Raw genomic sequence first — 21,348 nt, 5'->3', positions numbered from 1 at the left:
GTCCAGTCCGGTCGGGCCCAATCACGGGAAATAGCCTGGGACCACCGGTTGCCGTGGGCATTACTTTTGACATCTTGTCTGAGGCCGAAATACCAATTTTAATTTTTTTCCCAAAAGCATGCTATTAGTATATTGGCCGTAGGCAACAGATGCTACGGCCAATGTTCTTATAGCATGCTTTTGGGAAAAAAATTAAAATTGGTATTTCGGCCTCAGACAAGAAACCAAAAGCTCAGAGCGAAAGCGAGGCAAGCCACGGCAGTCACGCTTTGTGAGAGCTCCTGAAATCGTGAGATTTTTGGCAGCATTATTCACTGTTTTCGAAAGCGATTGTTTATATTTCGTGCAGAGTGAGTTGGAGAGGCTTCAAACAACATATTGACAAGTTTTTGGTCGCTTTGAGACATCGGACAAGAGTCAAAACACCCAGACGCTTGGAACAACAACATGGGAGAAGAAGACAAGATGGCGACCTACGCGTCTGTTACCACCACGACGACGCGACCGGCAGATTCCACCATGCCGATGGTCAAGCCGGTGTACATGAAGTACAGCGAGGCCACAACGAGAGGTGAGAGGTGGCTTAGTACGAGAGAGATCTGTGGGGCAGCCGAGAAGATCGCCGGCTACGAAACAATGGAGGGAGCCCAGTTAGTGGGAGGGCTATGGCGGCTCTATGCCAAGTCAAGGGCGGCACGGACAGCCCTCCTCGCTGAAGGGCTCACTCTTAGAGGGCGAAAGATCCCTCTATATGACCACAACCCCTTCATCGTTGATGGTCAGGGAGAGAACACCACCCCCACGACAAGAGTAACCATCAAGGGGATTCCTTTGTCCGCCGACGACCGCGACATCGTGAAATCCCTGGAACGCTTCGGGTGCAAGCTCCGAAGCGCCGTCATGTACGAGAAGGACCGGGACGAAGACAAGAAGCTGACCAGATGGAAGAACGGCAACAGGTTCGTGTTCATAGAAATACCGGCCGAACCTTTGCCCGCCAAGATGACTTTTTGTAACTTTAGAGGTGTTGTGAAACACCGGGAGCAACACTACAGGAAACCGGAAGACATGACCTGCGGGAAATGTCTGCTCAAGGGGCACTACAGCAAGATCTGCCCCAACGACATCGTGTGCAGGGACTGCGGCATGTCAGGGCACCCTGACTGTCAGTTCCTCACAGCTCAACACCGAGAAGCCGAGATACCATCTCCATCGGCTGAAGATGTCATCGAGCGGAGTTTCCGGCTGTACGTGGAGAAGGAGCCAGCTGCCACAACATCGCCTGGCACTTCCGGCAACAACGAGGGTTGCCATAACAACAGCACCACTGAGGTCAACCAGACCACTTCCGGGGCACCAGCTGAGCAGCATGGCAGCCCGAAGTCAACACCGCCGACAAGTGTCAACAAGAAGGGCCGCAGACGATCTAGGCCCACCACCCGGCAACATAAGGAGGGACCCAGCGCTAGTGAGCAAGACGATGCGCTGACGAGGATGATGAAGGAGGCGAGGAGGCGTGCGGTTCCAGCCAGCACACCGAGGAAGAGAGGGCTGAGTCCGACCAACGATTCCAGCCCCCCCACATCGCAGAAGAAGGCCCGTGGAACAGCTGTGGACAACAACACCTGATCACGCGCGCGAGCCTGACGTCTGCACTCTCGCCGATGACGAACTTGGATCGGAACGGACTTATGATTTATCGGACTTTCGGACTTATGGATTTGACGCTAAGGACTTTTCTGTGTTCTGGTATGGAGCTCATGTCCAACGGACAAAAAATGTACAAAAACTGGATAATCTCTGGTGAGTATGGCTGATCTTCATTGTTTATCGTTAAATGTTAAAGGAATTAGAGATAAAGTTAAAAGAAAGACTATTTTTAGATATTGTAAAGATCAAAAAGCGGATGTAATATTTTTACAGGAAACACATATAACTCCGGAGGTAAAGACTGAATTTGATTTAGATTGGGGAGAGAAGGGTTTCCACTCCTGTGGAACCAGTAAAAGTAGAGGAGTATCTATTTATTTCGGTCTAAAATGTAATGTTGAAAATATAGAAGTATTTGGTGATAATGGAGAAGGTAGGAAAATTCTGATAAATTGCCAAATTGGAGACTTAGACTTAACATTAGTTAACATTTATGCCCCAAATAAAGTAACTGAGAGAAATACCTTTCTAACTAACCTTACTAAATGGATAGATGATAATAGACAGCTTAGCAATAATACTACTAGAGAGGTAATTGCTGGAGGAGATTATAATGCAGTCTTCCATAGTGATAAAGATAAAAAGGGAGGGACAATGATTAATGTAGAGCAGTCATCAGTAGCTTTAAGAAAGTTCTGTTCTTCTTTAGACCTTTGTGATATTTGGCGGGAAAAGAATAAAGAGCTTAGCCAGTTTACTTATAGGGATAACTTCCATAAAGTATCATGCAGATTAGACTATTGGTTTATTTCAAAATCTTTGCTGAAGTCAGTCAGAAAATGTGATATTAGACCTAGTGTAAAGACAGACCATAATGCAATTTTCCTTAAATTACATAACACAGAAAAGGATAGAGGCCCAAACTATTGGAAACTAAACACTGAAATTCTTAAAGAAGAACAATATTGTAATGAGATTAAAGATCTAATTCATAACACGATAACAGAAGAAGCTGACTTACCCCACTGTTTGCTTTTGGAATTGTGCTATGTTAGGATCAGAGAATTCTCCATTTCTTACTGTAAGAAGAGAGCATTGAAAAGCAGACAGAAAGAAAATGATTTGACCACCACAATAACAACACTAACTAAAGTTATAGAGAATGAAGATAGTGAGGTAGCTCTATTAGCTAAACATAAACTAGAAAGGGCAAAAATGCAGCTAGACAAATTATATGAAACCAGGGCCAAAGGAGCCTACATAAGGTCTAGAGCAAAATGGATTAAGGAAGGGGAGAAATGCACAACATTTTTTCTTAACCTAGAAAGGAAAAACTTAACCAAATCTAACATTGATATGCTAAAGCAGGGAGACAAGGACATCTTTAATCAACATGAAATTTTAGCTGAAGCTGTAAAATTCTATAAAGACTTATATAGCAAAGATGATATTCAGCCTGATAATGTAGATAATTATCTATCAGATATAACCTTAGATAATATACTTACAGATTATGAGAAACATGATATAGATAAACCAATAACCTTAAAAGAATGTGAGCAAGCTTTAAATGAAATGAAAAATAACAAAGCTCCAGGACCTAATGGACTTCCTTCTGAATTCTTTAAACATTTTTGGAATCTATTAGGACCCCTAGTGCACAAATCCTTTTTAGAGGGTTACCAAAACAAAAAATTGGCTTATTCACAAAGAACGGCTCTTCTGAAATTACTACATAAGAAAAATGAACTACATCTTTTGAAGAATTGGAGACCTATAAGCCTTCTAAATTGTGACTACAAAATTTTAGCCTTTACCCTAGCTAATAGAGTGAAAAAGGTACTTCCAAAACTTATAAACCAAAGTCAAACAGCATATATTAAAGGAAGATTCATTGGACAGAATATAAGAATCATAAATGACATAATATTTTATGCAAAACGTGAAAAAAAGACTGGAGCTTTATTATTCTTAGATTTGAGAAGGCCTTTGATTCTGTAAATAGAGATTTTATGTACAAAACCCTTCACAAATTTAACTTTGGCCCAGCATTTATAGATTGGATAAAAGTACTATATACGGATACGTGCTGCAATATATTGAATAATGGCTGGATATCAGAACCCATAGAATTAAGCCGAGGTATAAGACAGGGTTGCCCATTATCATGTTTGCTGTTTATATTAGTGACAGAAATTATGGCCACTAAGATAAGAAAATCTAAAGAAATAAATGGTATTTTAGTTCCGCATAATGAGGGTAGTGAAGAAATAAAGATAAGCCAGGTAGCTGATGACACAACATTAATTCTAGCAAATGAACATTCAATAGTAAATGCTGTAGAAATTATAACTGAATTTAGTAAAGTAGCAGGAACTAAACTTAATAAAACTAAAACCCAGGCTATTTGGATAGGTGTGTGGGAGAAAAAAGATAAAGAGATTCTAGATCTAGATTGGACAAAAGAACCAATTAAAGCACTTGGGATGTACTTTGGCCACAACCCAAGTGTATGTGAGCTCTTAAATTGGGAGAAGAAAATAGAGAAGCTAAAGAATACCCTTAATTTGTGGAGAGGCAGAAAACTAACCCTTTATGGTAAAGTAATAGTTATTAAACAACTTGCATTGTCCCAACTAATTTATAATTTCATTAATATTAATACCCCAGAATGGGCAATAAAGGAGATAGAAAAAGCATTGTGGAGCTTTCTTTGGAATGGTAAACCAGATAAAATCTCTAGAAATTGTATAATTGGTGATTATTGTGATGGTGGCATAAAAATGGTAAATGTTAGATGTCAGATTCAAGGTCTATTGGCTTCATGGGTCAGGAGATTTTGTAATGGACATATGGCCCATTGGAAATTGATACCAAATTTCTACCTGAAAGATTTTGGAGAAGGTGATTTGATTTTTAAAATGAATTTCTCAAATAGAGATCATTGTCCAGATATATCTACTATACCTATATTCTATAGAGCTGTTGTCCTTGCCTGGCACCAAGCAGGTGGCGGGGTAAATAAGCAGCCACAAACATTAGAGGAAATTCTAAATGAAGTAATTTGGGGAAATCATAATATAGTTTTAAAGAGAAAAACTTTGTTTTATAAGAACTGGGTAAAAGTAGGCCTTGTACAGATAAAAGATATTTTTCCGGATGGTAAATTCATATTAGCAAGGACATTATTGGAGAAATTAGAAAACACTAAAAACTTTTTGGCTGAACAAAATAATCTTCTTAAAGCAATACCAAAAGAATGGAAAGCAAAATTAATTCAATACTCTAACCAACTAAGTGAATTTGAACCTAACTCAACACAAATTGGATTACTTCATGACAAATTTGTACCTGTAGAAAAGGCAACATCTAAAACCATTTATAGTCACTTGAATAATCAGATATTTAGAGAAAGAAAAAGTATTGATATTTGGGGAGAATTGTTGAATGTTATTATTTTAAATAAAAATCTAGTGTGGAAAAATATAACTGTAGACATTAAAGAAAATAAGCTAAGAGAATTTAACTTCAAACTTTTGCACCAAATTCTACCCTGTAAATCTAAACTGAATAAATGGAAAATAAAAGATCAGAAAGGTGAAGTATACAGCCCTACTTGTGAGATATGTAATGTAGAGGAGACATATGTACACATGTTTATAGAATGTAAAAGACTTGAAAATTTTTGGCAGAAGATAGAGAATGTACTGTCTCAGAAGGTGAGTAGGATAAAGGTTGACAAGTTGATGGTTTTTCTAGGCTACAGATATGGGTCAAAGGTCAATAATTTTGTAAACAATGTTGTAACCTTAGCCAAATTTGCGATTTTTAGATCATGGGTAAAATATAAAGACAATGAATTGGATTTTATGAGAGATGACATTTTTGCTACTTTCCTCTGGGACCTTAGAAATGACACGCATGTATGGAATTGTATTTATTGAATGTAAAGCTGTAAAGTGATCATGATTGTAACTGTGATTGTTGTGTTGGTTAAATCTTTGTTTTTGAGTCTGTTACTCGCTTGGTGTGAGTGTTATTTGTGGAAATGTCAATCAACTGATGTTTTTGTGTATGTAGATCTGGTGTAAGTTGTTTATTGTACCCAAGAATGTTATTGTGCTCTTGTATGTGTAGGGATGATGTCTTTTGTAAACCTGGCGTTGTCTATATTAGAATGTTGTAATCTCTTTGTTTTGTAAGGCTGGTGTTGTAACAGTAAGTATTGTAGCCTGATTTTGTAAATTTGTAACGTTTGTTTTTTAATGTATTTCGTTGTTGTGATTCATGATATTTGTGTATTTGTACTGATGCTCAATGTTTCTGTTGTTTGTTTATATACGCTTGTTCTCACTTTTCTTTTTCTATATGATGTAGTTGTTTGATATAATGCCAACGTACTTTTTGTTTTATTTTCTTTTGTGCCTGTATAATGGTTATTATGATTTGAATGTGTAAAGTGTGTAATGTTTTACATGTTGTTATGTTTCATATATAAATGTATTTTGTGAACTTTTGTAAAATTTGTACTTAAAGGAAATGATTTTGTCTTATATTCAAAACACAGGGAAGGAAAACCCTGCACAGAAACCCAGGGATGACATCCCTGCACAAAAGTCCTAGGGAAGAAACCCTAGCACAGAAAATCCAGGGGGGATGAAACACCCCTGTCAAAAAAGTCCTAGGGAGCACACCCTAGCCAAAAAAGCCAATGGGAATGACCCCTGTAGATATATGTAACTAGGGAGCACACCCTAGCGAAAAAAAGCCAGTGGGAATGGCCCCTGCAACAATATGTAACTGTGTTTATTTGTGGAATTGTAAATGTGTATGTTGTTATGTTATGTACTTATGGATGTTCGAATAAAATAAAAAATAAAAATGACTGAAAAGACAGCAAAAAAAAAAAAAAAAAAAAAAACCAAAAGCGATTCCTACGGCAACCAGTGGTCTCAGGCTATTTACCGTCATTGGACCCGACCGGACTCGACGTTTCTTTACGTCACAGTTCGAACGAGATTTGGCCGTACCGTAGTCCAAACAAGGACATTGTACGGTCCAAATCACGATGAATCTCGTTCTATCTCGTTCGAATCGTGACGTAAAGGAACGTCGAGTCCGGTCGGGCCCAATCACGGGAAATAGCCTGGGACCACCGGTTGCCGTGGGCATTACTTTTGATTTCTTGTCTGAGGCCGAAATACCAATTTTAATTTTTTTCCCAAAAGCATGCTATTAGTATATTGGCCGTAGGCAACAGATGCTACGGCCAATGTTCTTATAGCATGCCTTTGGGAAAAAAATTAAAATTGGTATTTCGGCCTCAGACAAGAAACAAAAAGCGATTCCTACGGCAACCAGTGGTCTCAGGCTATTTACCGTGATTGGACCCGACCGGACTCGACGTTCCTTTACGTCACAGTTCGAACGAGATAGAACGAGATTTGGCCGTTCCGTAGTCCAAACAAGGACATTGTACGGCCAAATCACGATGAATCTCGTTCTATCTCGTTCGAATCGTGACGTAAAGGAACGTCCAGTCCGGTCGGGCCCAATCACGGGAAATAGCCTGGGACCACCGGTTGCCGTGGGCATTACTTTTGATTTCTTGTCTGAGGCCGAAATACCAATTTTATTTTTTTTCCCAAAAGCATGCTATTAGTATATTGGCCGTAGGCAACAGATGCTACGGCCAATGTTCTTATAGCATGCTTTTGGGAAAAAAATTAAAATTGGTACTTCGGCCTCAGACAAGATACCAAAAGCGATTCCTACGGCAACCAGTGGTCTCAGGCTATTTACCGTGATTGGACCCGACCGGACTCGACGTTCCTTTACGTCACAGTTCGAACGAGATAGAACGAGATTTGGCCGTTCCGTAGTCCAAACAAGGACATTGTACGGCCAAATCACGATGAATCTCGTTTTATCTCGTTCGAATCGTGACGTAAAGGAACGTCCAGTCCGGTCGGGCCCAATCACGGGAAATAGCCTGGGACCACCGGTTACCGTGGGCATTACTTTTCTGTATCTGTATCTGTATCTATATAGCCGGTATAACCGCCATCAGGCGTAACACACCAGCTTCGCAGGCACGCGGCGCGGCAGCAGCTGGTCATATTACACCGAACGGTCTGTTACACCTAGTCTTTGCATATCTGACTGCAACCGTTCTTTAAAGCTACTTAGTGATGAAGCTCCTACAGTACTTGATGACAACGAGTTCCATTCTACTATGGTTCTCGGGAAATACGAATTTTTGAACACGTCAATCCTTGGCTGATAACTCTGGTACTTAAAAGCATGACTATTTCTGGTCCTCTTCTGAGCTCGCATTAGATACTTATCAGTCGGTACGTCCACAAGTTTATTAGTCATCTTGTACATCATGCAAAGTCTGGACATTGTTCTCCTGTCCTCAAGTGACATCCATTGCAGGTCTGCTTTCATTTTTGTTACACTGGCGCCCCTTTCATAGTTGTTCGTGCAGAATCTGGCAGCTTGGTTCTGCACCCTCTCGAGTTTATCTATATCCTTCTTTGTGTATGGATCCCAAACTGTTGCAGCATATTCAAGGTTTGGTCTTACTAGAGACGTGTATGCAAGTGATTTTACCTTTGCTGGGCATGCCCACAAATTACGCTTGATCACTCCCAATGTCTGTTTAGCCTTAGTTGTTACTTTGTTGATATGGGTGTTCCACTTTAGCCCCGTTGTTAATGTAACGCCTAGGTACGGGTGGCTCTTTGCTGTTGCTAGAGCCTGTCCACAGAACTGGTAGGTGGTTACAATTGGGTTTCGTTTGTTTGTTATATGCATGATGTAACATTTTTCCGGATTAAACTGCATTAGCCATCTGCTTTGCCATTCTTCGAGTGTGTTCAAATCTTCTTGCAAAAGCTGTGAATCACTCTGTGTGGACAACTCTATATATAACAGGCAGTCATCGGCAAATAACCTAACATTTGAATCAAGCTGGTCTGGTAAGTCATTTATGTACAGGAGGAAGAGTAACGGTCCCAGAACAGTTCCCTGTGGTACGCCTGACGCAACTCTAACTGGAGCTGAGGCCTTGCCTTCTACCACTACCGTCTGTTCCCTATTGGTCAAGAAAGCCTTCAACCAATTTAGTGTGGTGCCTTGAATTCCGTAGTGCTCCAGTTTAGTGATGAGTCTGCTATGTGGGACTTTATCGAAAGCTTTAGTAAAATCAAGAATTGCTAGATCTACCTGTTTTTTACTGTTCAGTGCGCCAGCTATGTCATGAGCTGTCAATATAAGCTGTGTTTCTGTGGATCGCTTTGCTCTGAATCCATGTTGGTAGTCAGTCAATATGTTGAAACTTTCTAAGTGTTTCATGACATGACTATGGATAATGTGTTCAAGTAGTTTGCAGGATATACAGGTCAGTGATACAGGTCGGTAGTTGCCGGGGACAGCTCTATCTCCCTTTTTAAAAATGGCACATATATTTGCATCCCTCCAGTCTTTGGGAATTTCTCCTGTGTCTAACGAGTGTTGGAAAATATTGGTTAACACAGGTGCTATTTCGGTGGCTGTCATTTTGAGGAACCAAGGAGGTATTTGGTCTGGACCAGATGCTTTAGATGGATTGAGACCTTGGAGCATTTTTTCGACACCATTAGGGGAAATCACTATGTGTTCCATGGGAGGGGTACAGGGCTGTCCGAGAGTTGGCATGTTTGTTGTGTCTTCCTCTGTGAACACACTTTTAAACTGTGAACTGAGTGCCTCTGCTTTTTTCTCGCTATCACTGACAATGGAATTACCAATCTTTAGAGGGGCTACGCCGACAAGGTCTCTTCTTAGGCCTTTTATGTATGACCAGAATGTTTTGGGTTTGTCAATTATAGCTTCCCCCAGTATGTCTGCCACATATTTTGAATGTGCTGCTCTTATGCTTTTCTGTACGCCCTTCTTAACTCTCTTGTATTTGTTCATGTCTTCCTCTCGCCCTGTTCTCTTAGCTTTGTTGTAAAGACGTTTTGACATCTTGTCTGAGGCCGAAATACCAATTTTAATTTTTTTCCCAAAAGCATGCTATTAGTATATTGGCCGTAGGCAACAGATGCTACGGCCAATGTTCTTATAGCATGCTTTTGGGAAAAAAATTAAAATTGGTACTTCGGCCTCAGACAAGATACCAAAAGCGATTCCTACGGCAACCAGTGGTCTCAGGCTATTTACCGTGATTGGACCCGACCGGACTCGACGTTCCTTTACGTCACAGTTCGAACGAGATAGAACGAGATTTGGCCGTACCATAGTCCAAACAAGGACATTGTACGGCCAAATCACGATGAATCTCGTTCTATCTCGTTCGAATCGTGACGTAAAGGAACGTCCAGTCCGGTCGGGCCCAATCACGGGAAATAGCCTGGGACCACCGGTTACCGTGGGCATTACTTTTCTGTATCTGTATCTGTATCTATATAGCCGGTATAACCGCCATCAGGCGTAACACACCAGCTTCGCAGGCACGCGGCGCGGCAGCAGCTGGTCATATTACACCGAACGGTCTGTTACACCTAGTCTTTGCATATCTGACTGCAACCGTTCTTTAAAGCTACTTAGTGATGAAGCTCCTACAGTACTTGATGACAACGAGTTCCATTCTACTATGGTTCTCGGGAAATACGAATTTTTGAACACGTCAATCCTTGGCTGATAACTCTGGTACTTAAAAGCATGACTATTTCTGGTCCTCTTCTGAGCTCGCATTAGATACTTATCAGTCGGTACGTCCACAAGTTTATTAGTCATCTTGTACATCATGCAAAGTCTGGACATTGTTCTCCTGTCCTCAAGTGACATCCATTGCAGGTCTGCTTTCATTTTTGTTACACTGGCGCCCCTTTCATAGTTGTTCGTGCAGAATCTGGCAGCTTGGTTCTGCACCCTCTCGAGTTTATCTATATCCTTCTTTGTGTATGGATCCCAAACTGTTGCAGCATATTCAAGGTTTGGTCTTACTAGAGACGTGTATGCAAGTGATTTTACCTTTGCTGGGCATGCCCACAAATTACGCTTGATCACTCCCAATGTCTGTTTAGCCTTAGTTGTTACTTTGTTGATATGGGTGTTCCACTTTAGCCCCGTTGTTAATGTAACGCCTAGGTACGGGTGGCTCTTTGCTGTTGCTAGAGCCTGTCCACAGAACTGGTAGGTGGTTACAATTGGGTTTCGTTTGTTTGTTATATGCATGATGTAATATTTTTCCGGATTAAACTGCATTAGCCATCTGCTTTGCCATTCTTCGAGTGTGTTCAAATCTTCTTGCAAAAGCTGTGAATCACTCTGTGTGGACAACTCTATATATAACAGGCAGTCATCGGCAAATAACCTAACATTTGAATCAAGCTGGTCTGGTAAGTCATTTATGTACAGGAGGAAGAGTAACGGTCCCAGAACAGTTCCCTGTGGTACGCCTGACGCAACTCTAACTGGAGCTGAGGCCTTGCCTTCTACCACTACCGTCTGTTCCCTATTGGTCAAGAAAGCCTTCAACCAATTTAGTGTGGTGCCTTGAATTCCGTAGTGCTCCAGTTTAGTGATGAGTCTGCTATGTGGGACTTTATCGAAAGCTTTAGTAAAATCAAGAATTGCTAGATCTACCTGTTTTTTACTGTTCAGTGCGCCAGCTATGTCATGAGCTGTCAATATAAGCTGTGTTTCTGTGGATCGCTTTGCTCTGAATCCATGTTGGTAGTCAGTCAATATGTTGAAACTTTCTAAGTGTTTCATGACATGACTATGGATAATGTGTTCAAGTAGTTTGCAGGATATACAGGTCAGTGATACAGGTCGGTAGTTGCCGGGGACAGCTCTATCTCCCTTTTTAAAAATGGCACATATATTTGCATCCCTCCAGTCTTTGGGAATTTCTCCTGTGTCTAACGAGTGTTGGAAAATATTGGTTAACACAGGTGCTATTTCGGTGGCTGTCATTTTGAGGAACCAAGGAGGTATTTGGTCTGGACCAGATGCTTTAGATGGATTGAGACCTTGGAGCATTTTTTCGACACCATTAGGGGAAATCACTATGTGTTCCATGGGAGGGGTACAGGGCTGTCCGAGAGTTGGCATGTTTGTTGTGTCTTCCTCTGTGAACACACTTTTAAACTGTGAACTGAGTGCCTCTGCTTTTTTCTCGCTATCACTGACAATGGAATTACCAATCTTTAGAGGGGCTACGCCGACAAGGTCTCTTCTTAGGCCTTTTATGTATGACCAGAATGTTTTGGGTTTGTCAATTATAGCTTCCCCCAGTATGTCTGCCACATATTTTGAATGTGCTGCTCTTATGCTTTTCTGTACGCCCTTCTTAACTCTCTTGTATTTGTTCATGTCTTCCTCTCGCCCTGTTCTCTTAGCTTTGTTGTAAAGACGTTTTGACATCTTGTCTGAGGCCGAAATACCAATTTTAATTTTTTTCCCAAAAGCATGCTATTAGTATATTGGCCGTAGGCAACAGATGCTACGGCCAATGTTCTTATAGCATGCTTTTGGGAAAAAAATTAAAATTGGTATTTCGGCCTCAGACAAGAAACCAAAAGCGATTCCTACGGCAACCAGTGGTCTCAGGCTATTTACCGTGATTGGACCCGACCGGACTCGACGTTTCTTTACGTCACAGTTCGAACGAGATAGAACGAGATTTGGCCGTACCGTAGTCCAAACAAGGACATTGTACGGCCAAATCACGATGAATCTCGTTCTATCTCGTTCGAATCGTGACGTAAAGGAACGTCCAGTCCGGTCGGGCCCAATCACGGGAAATAGCCTGGGACCACCGGTTGCCGTGGGCATTACTTTTGATTTCTTGTCTGAGGCCGAAATACCAATTTTAATTTTTTTCCCAAAAGCATGCTATTAGTATATTGGCCGTAGGCAACAGATGCTACGGCCAATGTTCTTATAGCATGCTTTTGGGAAAAAAATTAAAATTGGTACTTCGGCCTCAGAAAAGAAACCAAAAGCGATTCCTACGTCAACCAGTGGTCTCAGGCTATTTATCGTGATTGGACCCGACCGGACTCGACGTTCCTTTACGTCACAGTTCGAACGAGATGGAACGAGATTTGGCCGTACCGTAGTCCAAACAAGGACATTGTACGGCCAAATCACGATGAATCTCGTTCTATCTCGTTCGAATCGTGACGTAAAGGAACGTCGAGTCCGGTCGGGCCCAATCACGGGAAATAGCCTGGGACCACCGGTGCCGTGGGCATTACTTTTGATTTTTTGTCTGAGGCCGAAATACCAATTTTAATTTTTTTCCCAAAAGCATGCTATTAGTATATTGGCCGTACGCAACAGATGCTACGGCCAATGTTCGTATAGCATGCTTTTGGGAAAAAAAAATTAGAATTGGTACTTCGGCCTCAGACAAGAAACCAAAAGCGATTCCTACGGCAACCAGTGGTCTCAGGCTATTTACCGTGATTGGACCCGACCGGACTCGACGTTCCTTTACGTCACAGTTCGAACGAAATAGAACGAGATTTGGCCGTACCGTAGTCCAAACAAGGACATTGTACGGCCAAATCACGATGAATCTCGTTCTATCTCGTTCGAATCGTGATGTAAAGGAACGTCCAGTCCGGTCGGGCCCAATCACGGGAAATAGCCTGGGACCACCGGTTGCCGTGGGCATTACTTTTGATTTCTTGTCTGAGGCCGAAATACCAATTTTAATTTTTTTCCCAAAAGCATGCTATTAGTATATTGGCCGTAGGCAACAGATGCTACGGCCAATGTTCTTATAGCTTGCTTTTGGGAAAAAAATTAAAATTGGTATTTCGGCCTCAGACAAGAAACCAAAAGCGATTCCTACGGCAACCAGTGGTCTCAGGCTATTTACCGTGATTGGATCCGACCGGACTCGACGTTTCTTTACGTCACAGTTCGAACGAGATAGAACGAGATTTGGCCGTTCCGTAGTCCAAACAAGGACATTGTACGGCCAAATCACGATGAATCTCGTTCTATCTCGTTCGAATCGTGACGTAAAGGAACATCCTGTCCGGTCGGGCCCAATCACGGGAAATAGCCTGGGACCACCGGTTGCCGTGGGCATTACTTTTGATTTCTTGTCTGAGGCCGAAATACCAATTTTAATTTTTTTCCCAAAAGCACGCTATTAGTATATTGGCCGTAGGCAACAGATGCTACGGCCAATGTTCTTATAGCATGCTTTTGGGAAAAAAATTAAAATTGGTATTTCGGCCTCAGACAAGAAACCAAAAGCGATTCCTACGGCAACCAGTGGTCTCAGGCTATTTACCGTGATTGGACCCGACCGGACTCGACGTTCCTTTACGTCACAGTTCGAACGAGATAGAACGAGATTTGGCCGTACCGTAGTCCAAACAATGACATTGTACGGCCAAATCACGATGAATCTCGTTCTATCTCGTTCGAATCGTGACATAAAGGAACGTCCAGTCCGGTCGGGCCCAATCACGGGAAATAGCCTGGGACCACCGGTTGCCGTGGGCATTACTTTTGATTTTTTGTCTGAGGCCGAAATACCAATTTTAATTTTTTTCCCAAAAGCATGCTATTAGTATATTGGCCGTAGGCAACAGATGCTACGGCCAATGTTCTTATAGCATGCTTTTGGGAAAAAAAATTAAAATTGGTACTTCGGCCTCAGACAAGAAACCAAAAGCGATTCCTACGGCAACCAGTGGTCTCAGGCTATTTACCGTGATTAGACCCGACCGGACTCGACGTTCCTTTACGTCACAGTTCGAACGAGATAGAACGAGATTTGGCCGTACCGTAGTCCAAACAAGGACATTGTACGGCCAAATCACGATGAATCTCGTTCTATCTCGTTCGAATCGTGACGTAAAGGAACGTCCAGTCCATTCGGGCCCAATCACGGGAAATAGCCTGGGACCACCGGTTGCCGTGGGCATTACTTTTGATTTCTTGTCTGAGGCCGAAATACCAATTTTAATTTTTTTCCCAAAAGCATGCTATTAGTATATTGGCCGTAGGCAACGGATGCTACGGCCAATGTTCTTATAGCATGCTTTTGGAAAAAAAATTAAAATTGGTATTTCGGCCTCAGACAAGAAACCAAAAGCGATTCCTACGGCAACCAGTGGTCTCAGGCTATTTACCGTGACTGGACCCGACCGGACTCGACGTTCCTTTACGTCACAGTTCGAACGAGATAGAACGAGATTTGGCCGTACCGTAGTCCAAACAAGGACATTGTACGGCCAAATCACGATGAATCTCGTTCTATCTCGTTCGAATCGTGATGTAAAGGAACGTCCAGTCCGGTCGGGCCCAATCACGGGAAATAGTCTGGGACCACCGGTTGCCGTGGGCATTACTTTTGATTTCTTGTCTGAGGCCGAAATACCAATTTTAATTTTTTTCCCAAAAGCATGCTATTAGTATATTGGCCGTAGGCAACAGATGCTACGGCCAATGTTCTTATAGCATGCTTTTGGGAAAAAAATTAAAATTGGTATTTCGGCCTCAGACAAGAAACCAAAAGCGATTCCTACGGCAACCAGTGGTCTCAGGCTATTTACCGTGATTGGACCCGACCGGACTCGACGTTCCTTTACGTCACAGTTCGAACGAGATAGAACGAGATTTGGCCGTTCCGTAGTCCAAACAAGGACATTGTACGGCCAAATCACGTTGAATCTCGTTCTATCTCGTTCGAACCGTGACGTAAAGGAACGTCCAGTCCGGTCGGGCCCAATCACGGCAAACAGCCTTGGACCACCGGTTGCCGTAGGCATTACTTTTGATTTCATGTCTGAGGCCGAAATACCAATTTCAATTTTTTTCCCAAAAGCATGCTATAAGTACATAGGCCGTAGCATCTGTCGCCTATGGCCAATATACTTATAGCATGCTTTTGGAAAAAAAATTGAAATTGGTATTTCGGCCTCAGACAAGAAACCAAAAGCGATTCCTACGGCAACCAGTGGTCTCAGGCTATTTACCGTGATTGGACCCGACCGGACTCGACGTTCCTTTACGTCACAGTTCGAACGAGATAGAACGAGATTTGGCCGTTCCGTAGTCCAAACAAGGACATTGTATGGCCAAATCACGATGAATCTCGTTCTATCTCGTTCGAATCGTGACGTAAAGGAACATCCAGTCCGGTCGGGCCCAATCACGGGAAATAGCCTGGGACCACCGGTTTCCGTGGGCATTACTTTTGATTTCTTGTCTGAGGCCGAAATACCAATTTTAATTTTTTTCCCAAAAGCATGCTATTAGTATATTGGCCGTAGGCAACAGATGCTACGGCCAATGTTCTTATAGCATGCTTTTGGAAAAAAAATTAAAATTGGTATTTCGGCCTCAGACAAGAAACCAAAAGCGATTCCTACGGCAACCAGTGGTCTCAGGCTATTTACCGTGATTGGACCCGACCGGACTCGACGTTCCTTTACGTCACAGTTCAAACGAGATAGAACGAGATTTGGCCGTACCGTAGTCCAAACAAGGACATTGTACGGCCAAATCACGATGAATCTCGTTCTATCTCGTTCGAATCGTGACGTAAAGGAACGTCCAGTCCGGTCGGGCCCAATCACGGGAAATAGTCTGGGACCACCGGTTGCCGTGGGCATTACTTTTGATTTCTTGTCTGAGGCCGAAATACCAATTTTAATTTTTTTCCCAAAAGCATGCTATTAGTATATTGGCCGTAGGCAACAGATGCTACGGCCAATGTTCTTATAGCATGCTTTTGGGAAAAAAAATTAAAATTGGTATTTCGGCCTCAGGCAAGAAACCAAAAGTGATTCCTAGGGCAACCAGTGGTCTCAGGCTATTTATCGTGATTGGACCCGACCGGACTCGACGTTCCTTTACGTCACAGTTCGAACGAGATAGAAGGAGATTTGGCCGTACCGTAGTCCAAACAAGGACATTGTACGGCCAAATCACGATGAATCTCGTTCTATCTCGTTCGAATCGTGACGTAAGGAACGTCCAGTCCGGTCGGGCCCAATCACGGGAAATAGCCTGGGACCACCGGTTGCCGTGGGCATTACTTTTGATTTCTTGTCTGAGGCCGAAATACCAATTTTAATATTTTCCCAAAAGCATGCTATTAGTATATTGGCCGTAGGCAACAGATGCTACGGCCAATGTTCTTATAGCATGCTTTTGGGAAAAAAAATTAAAATTGGTATTTCGGCCTCAGACAAGAAACCAAAAGCGATTCCTAGGGCAACCAGTGGTCTCAGGCTATTTATCGTGATTGGACCTGACCGGACTCGACGTTCCTTTACGTCACAGTTCGAACGAGATAGAACGAGATTTGGCCGTACCGTAGTCCAAACAAGGACATTGTACGGCCAAATCACGATGAATCTCGTTCTATCTCGTTCGAATCGTGACGTAAAGGAACGTCCAGTCCGGTCGGGCCCAATCACGGGAAATAGCCTGGGACCACCGGTTGCCGTGGGCATTACTTTTGATTTCTTGTCTGAGGCCGAAATACCAATTTTAATTTTTTCCCAAAAGCATGCTATTAGTATATTGGCCGTAGGCAACAGATGCTACGGCCAATGTTCTTATAGCATGCTTTTGGGAAAAAAAATAAAATTGGTATTTCGGCCTCAGACAAGAAACCAAAAGCGATTCCTACGGCAACCAGTGGTCTCAGGCTATTTATCGTGATTGGACCCGACCGGACTCGACGTTCCTTTACGTCACAGTTCGAACGAGATAGAACTAGATTTGGCCGTACCGTAGTCCAAACAAGGACATTGTACGGCCAAATCACGATGAATCTCGTTCTATCTCGTTCGAATCGTGACGTAAAGGAACGTCGAGTCCGGTCGGGCCCAATCACGGGAAATAGCCTTGGACCACCGGTTGCCGTGGGCATTACTTTTGATTTCTTGTCTGAGGCCGAAATACCAATTTTAATTTTTTTTCCCAAAAGCATGCTATTAGTATATTGGCCGTAGGCAACAGATGCTACGGCCAATGTTCTTATAGCATGCTTTTGGGAAAAAAATTAAAATTGGTATTTCGGCCTCAGACAAGAAACCAAAAGCGATTCCTACGGCAACCAGTGGTCTCAGGCTATTTACCGTGATTGGACCCGACCGGACTCGACGTTCCTTTACGTCACAGTTCGAACGAGATAGAACGAGATTTGGCCGTACCGTAGTCCAAACAAGGACATTGTACGGCCAAATCACGATGAATCTCGTTCTATCTCATTCGAATCGTGACGTAAAGGAACGTCCAGTCCGGTCAGGCCCAATCACGGGAAATAGCCTGGGACCACCGGTTGCCGTGGGCATTACTTTTGATTTCTTGTCTGAGGCCGAAATACCAATTTTAATTTTTTTCCCAAAAGCATGCTATTAGTATATTGGCCGTAGGCAACAGATGCTACGGCCAATGTTCTTATAGCATGCTTTTGGGAAAAAAATTAAAATTGGTATTTCGGCCTCAGACAAGAAACCAAAAGCGATTCCTACGCCAACCAGTGGTCTCAGGCTATTTATCGTGATTGGGCCCGACCGGACTCGACGTTCCTTTACGTCACAGTTCGAACGAGATAGAACGAGATTTGGCCGTACCGTAGTCCAAACAAGGACATTGTACGGCCAAATCACGTTGAATCTCGTTCTATCTCGTTCGAACCGTGACGTAAAGGAACGTCCAGTCCGGTCGGGCCCAATCACGGCAAACAGCCTTGGACCACCGGTTGCCGTAGGCATTACTTTTGATTTCATGTCTGAGGCCGAAATACCAATTTCAATTTTTTTCCCAAAAGCATGCTATAAGTACATAGGCCGTAGCATCTGTCGCTTATGGCCAATATACTTATAGCATGCTTTTGGGAAAAAAATTGAAATTGGTTTTTCGGCCTCAGACAAGAAATCAAAAGTGATGCCTACGGCAACCAGTGGTCTCAGGCTATTTACCGTGATTGGGCCCGACCGGACTCGACGTTCCTTTACGTCACAGTTCGAACGAGATAGAACGAGATTTGGCCATACCGTAGTCCAAACAAGGACATTGTACGGCCAAATCACGTTGAATCTCGTTCTATCTCGTTCGAACCGTGACGTAAAGGAACGTCCAGTCCGGTCGGGCCCAATCACGGCAAACAGCCTTGGACCACCGGTTACCGTAGGCATTACTTTTGATTTCATGTCTGAGGCCGAAATACCAATTTCAATTTTTTTCCCAAAAGCATGCTATAAGTACATAGGCCGTAGCATCTGTCGCCTATGGCCAATACACTTATAGCATGCTTTTGGAAAAAAAATTAAAATTGGTATTTCGGCCTCAGACAAGAAATCAAAAGTGATGCCTACGGCAACCAGTGGTCTCAGGCTATTTACCGTGATTGGGCCCGACCGGACTCGACGTTCCTTTACGTCACAGTTCGAACGAGATAGAACGAGATTTGGCCATACCGTAGTCCAAACAAGGACATTGTACGGCCAAATCACGTTGAATCTCGTTCTATCTCGTTCGAACCGTGACGTAAAGGAACGTCGAGTCCGGTCGGGCCCAATCACGGCAAACAGCCTTGGACCACCGGTTGCCGTAGGCATTACTTTTGATTTCATGTCTGAGGCCGAAATACCAATTTCAATTTTTTTCCCAAAAGCATGCTATAAGTACATAGGCCGTAGCATCTGTCGCCTATGGCCAATATACTTATAGCATGCTTTTGGAAAAAAAATTGAAATTGGTATTTCGGCCTCAGACAAGAAATCAAAAGTGATGCCTACGGCAACCAGTGGTCTCAGGCTATTTACCGTGATTTTGCCCGACCGGACTCGACGTTCCTTTACGTCACAGTTCGAACGAGATAGAACGAGATTTGGCCATACCGTAGTCCAAACAAGGACATTGTACGGCCAAATCACGTTGAATCTCGTTCTATCTCGTTCGAACCGTGACGTAAAGGAACGTCCAGTCCGGTCGGGCCCAATCACGGCAAACAGCCTTGGACCACCGGTTGCCGTAGGCATTACTTTTGATTTCATGTCTGAGGCCGAAATACCAATTTCAATTTTTTTCCCAAAAGCATGCTATAAGTACATAGGCCGTAGCATCTGTCGCCTATGGCCAATATACTTATAGCATGCTTTTGGAAAAAAAATTGAAATTGGTATTTCGGCCTCAGACAAGAAATCAAAAGTGATGCCTACGGCAACCAGTGGTCTCAGGCTATTTACCGTGATTGGGCCCGACCGGACTCGACGTTCCTTTACGTCACAGTTCGAACGAGATAGAACGAGATTTGGCCATACCGTAGTCCAAACAAGGACATTGTACGGCCAAATCACGTTGAATCTCGTTCTATCTCGTTCGAACCGTGACGTAAAGGAACGTCCAGTCCGGTCGGGCCCAATCACGGCAAACAGCCTTGGACCACCGGTTGCCGTAGGCATTACTTTTGATTTCATGTCTGAGGCCGAAATACCAATTTCAATTTTTTTCCCAAAAGCATGCTATAAGTACATAGGCCGTAGCATCTGTCGCCTATGGCCAATATACTTATAGCATGCTTTTGGAAAAAAATTGAAATTGGTATTTCGGCCTCAGACAAGAAATCAAAAGTGATGCCTACGGCAACCAGTGGTCTCAGGCTATTTACCGTGATTGGGCCCGACCGGACTCGACGTTCCTTTACGTCACAGTTCGAACGAGATAGAACGAGATTTGGCCATACCGTAGTCCAAACAAGGACATTGTACGGCCAAATCACGTTGAATCTCGTTCTATCTCGTTCGAACCGTGACGTAAAGGAACGTCCAGTCCGGTCGGGCCCAATCACGGCAAACAGCCTTGGACCACCGGTTGCCGTAGGCATTACTTTTGATTTCATGTCTGAGGGCGAAATACCAATTTCAATTTTTTACCCAAAAGCATGCTATAAGTACATAGGCCGTAGCATCTGTCGCCTATGGCCAATATACTTATAGCATGCTTTTGGAAAAAAAATTGAAATTGGTATTTCGGCCTCAGACAAGAAATCAAAAGTGATGCCTACGGCAACCAGTGGTCTCAGGCTATTTACCGTGATTGGGCCCGACCGGACTCGACGTTCCTTTACGTCACAGTTCGAACGAGATAGAACGAGATTTGGCCATAGCGTAGTCCAAACAAGGACATTGTACGGCCAAATCACGTTGAATCTCGTTCTATCTCGTTCGAACCGTGACGTAAAGGAACGTCCAGTCCGGTCGGGCCCAATCACGGCAAACAGCCTTGGACCACCGGTTGCCGTAGGCATTACTTTTGATTTCATGTCTGAGGCCGAAATACCAATTTCAATTTTTTTCCCAAAAGCATGCTATAAGTACATAGGCCGTAGCATCTGTCGCCTATGGCCAATATACTTATAGCATGCTTTTGGAAAAAAAATTAAAATTGGTATTTCGGCCTCAGACAAGAAATCAAAAGTGATGCCTACGGCAACCAGTGGTCTCAGGCTATTTACCGTGATTGGGCCCGACCGGACTCGACGTTCCTTTACGTCACAGTTCGAACGAGATAGAACGAGATTTGGCCATACCGTAGTCCAAAGAAGGACATTGTACGGCCAAATCACGTTGAATCTCGTTCTATCTCGTTCGAACCGTGACGTAAAGGAACGTCCAGTCCGGTCGGGCCCAATCACGGCAAACAGCCTTGGACCAC

At 43.2% G+C, this 21,348-nt stretch overlaps 1 protein-coding gene across 1 annotated transcript; it reads left to right on the top strand.

Moving 5' to 3' along the window:
• Nucleotides 1–240: 240 nt before the first annotated feature.
• On the top strand, nt 241–1,629 carry LOC136423302 (uncharacterized). The gene has a single exon (XM_066411427.1). It carries the CDS (start codon nt 448–450, stop codon nt 1,627–1,629), a length of 1,182 nt encoding a protein of 393 aa, XP_066267524.1. The 5' UTR covers nt 241–447.
• The last annotated feature ends 19,719 nt before the right edge of the window (nt 1,630–21,348 follow it).

This window comes from Branchiostoma lanceolatum, chromosome 17 (assembly GCF_035083965.1).
Source record: "Branchiostoma lanceolatum isolate klBraLanc5 chromosome 17, klBraLanc5.hap2, whole genome shotgun sequence".
Classification (NCBI taxonomy): domain Eukaryota; kingdom Metazoa; phylum Chordata; class Leptocardii; order Amphioxiformes; family Branchiostomatidae; genus Branchiostoma; species Branchiostoma lanceolatum.
Note: the sequence above shows the minus strand (reverse complement) of the source record. Positions and strands in the feature narration are given on the sequence as shown.

Bases quoted from the DNA above. Each gene is read 5' to 3' on its own strand.
- LOC136423302 (XM_066411427.1), top strand. From the start codon at position 448: ATGGGAGAAGAAGACAAGATGGCGACCTACGCGTCTGTTACCACCACG.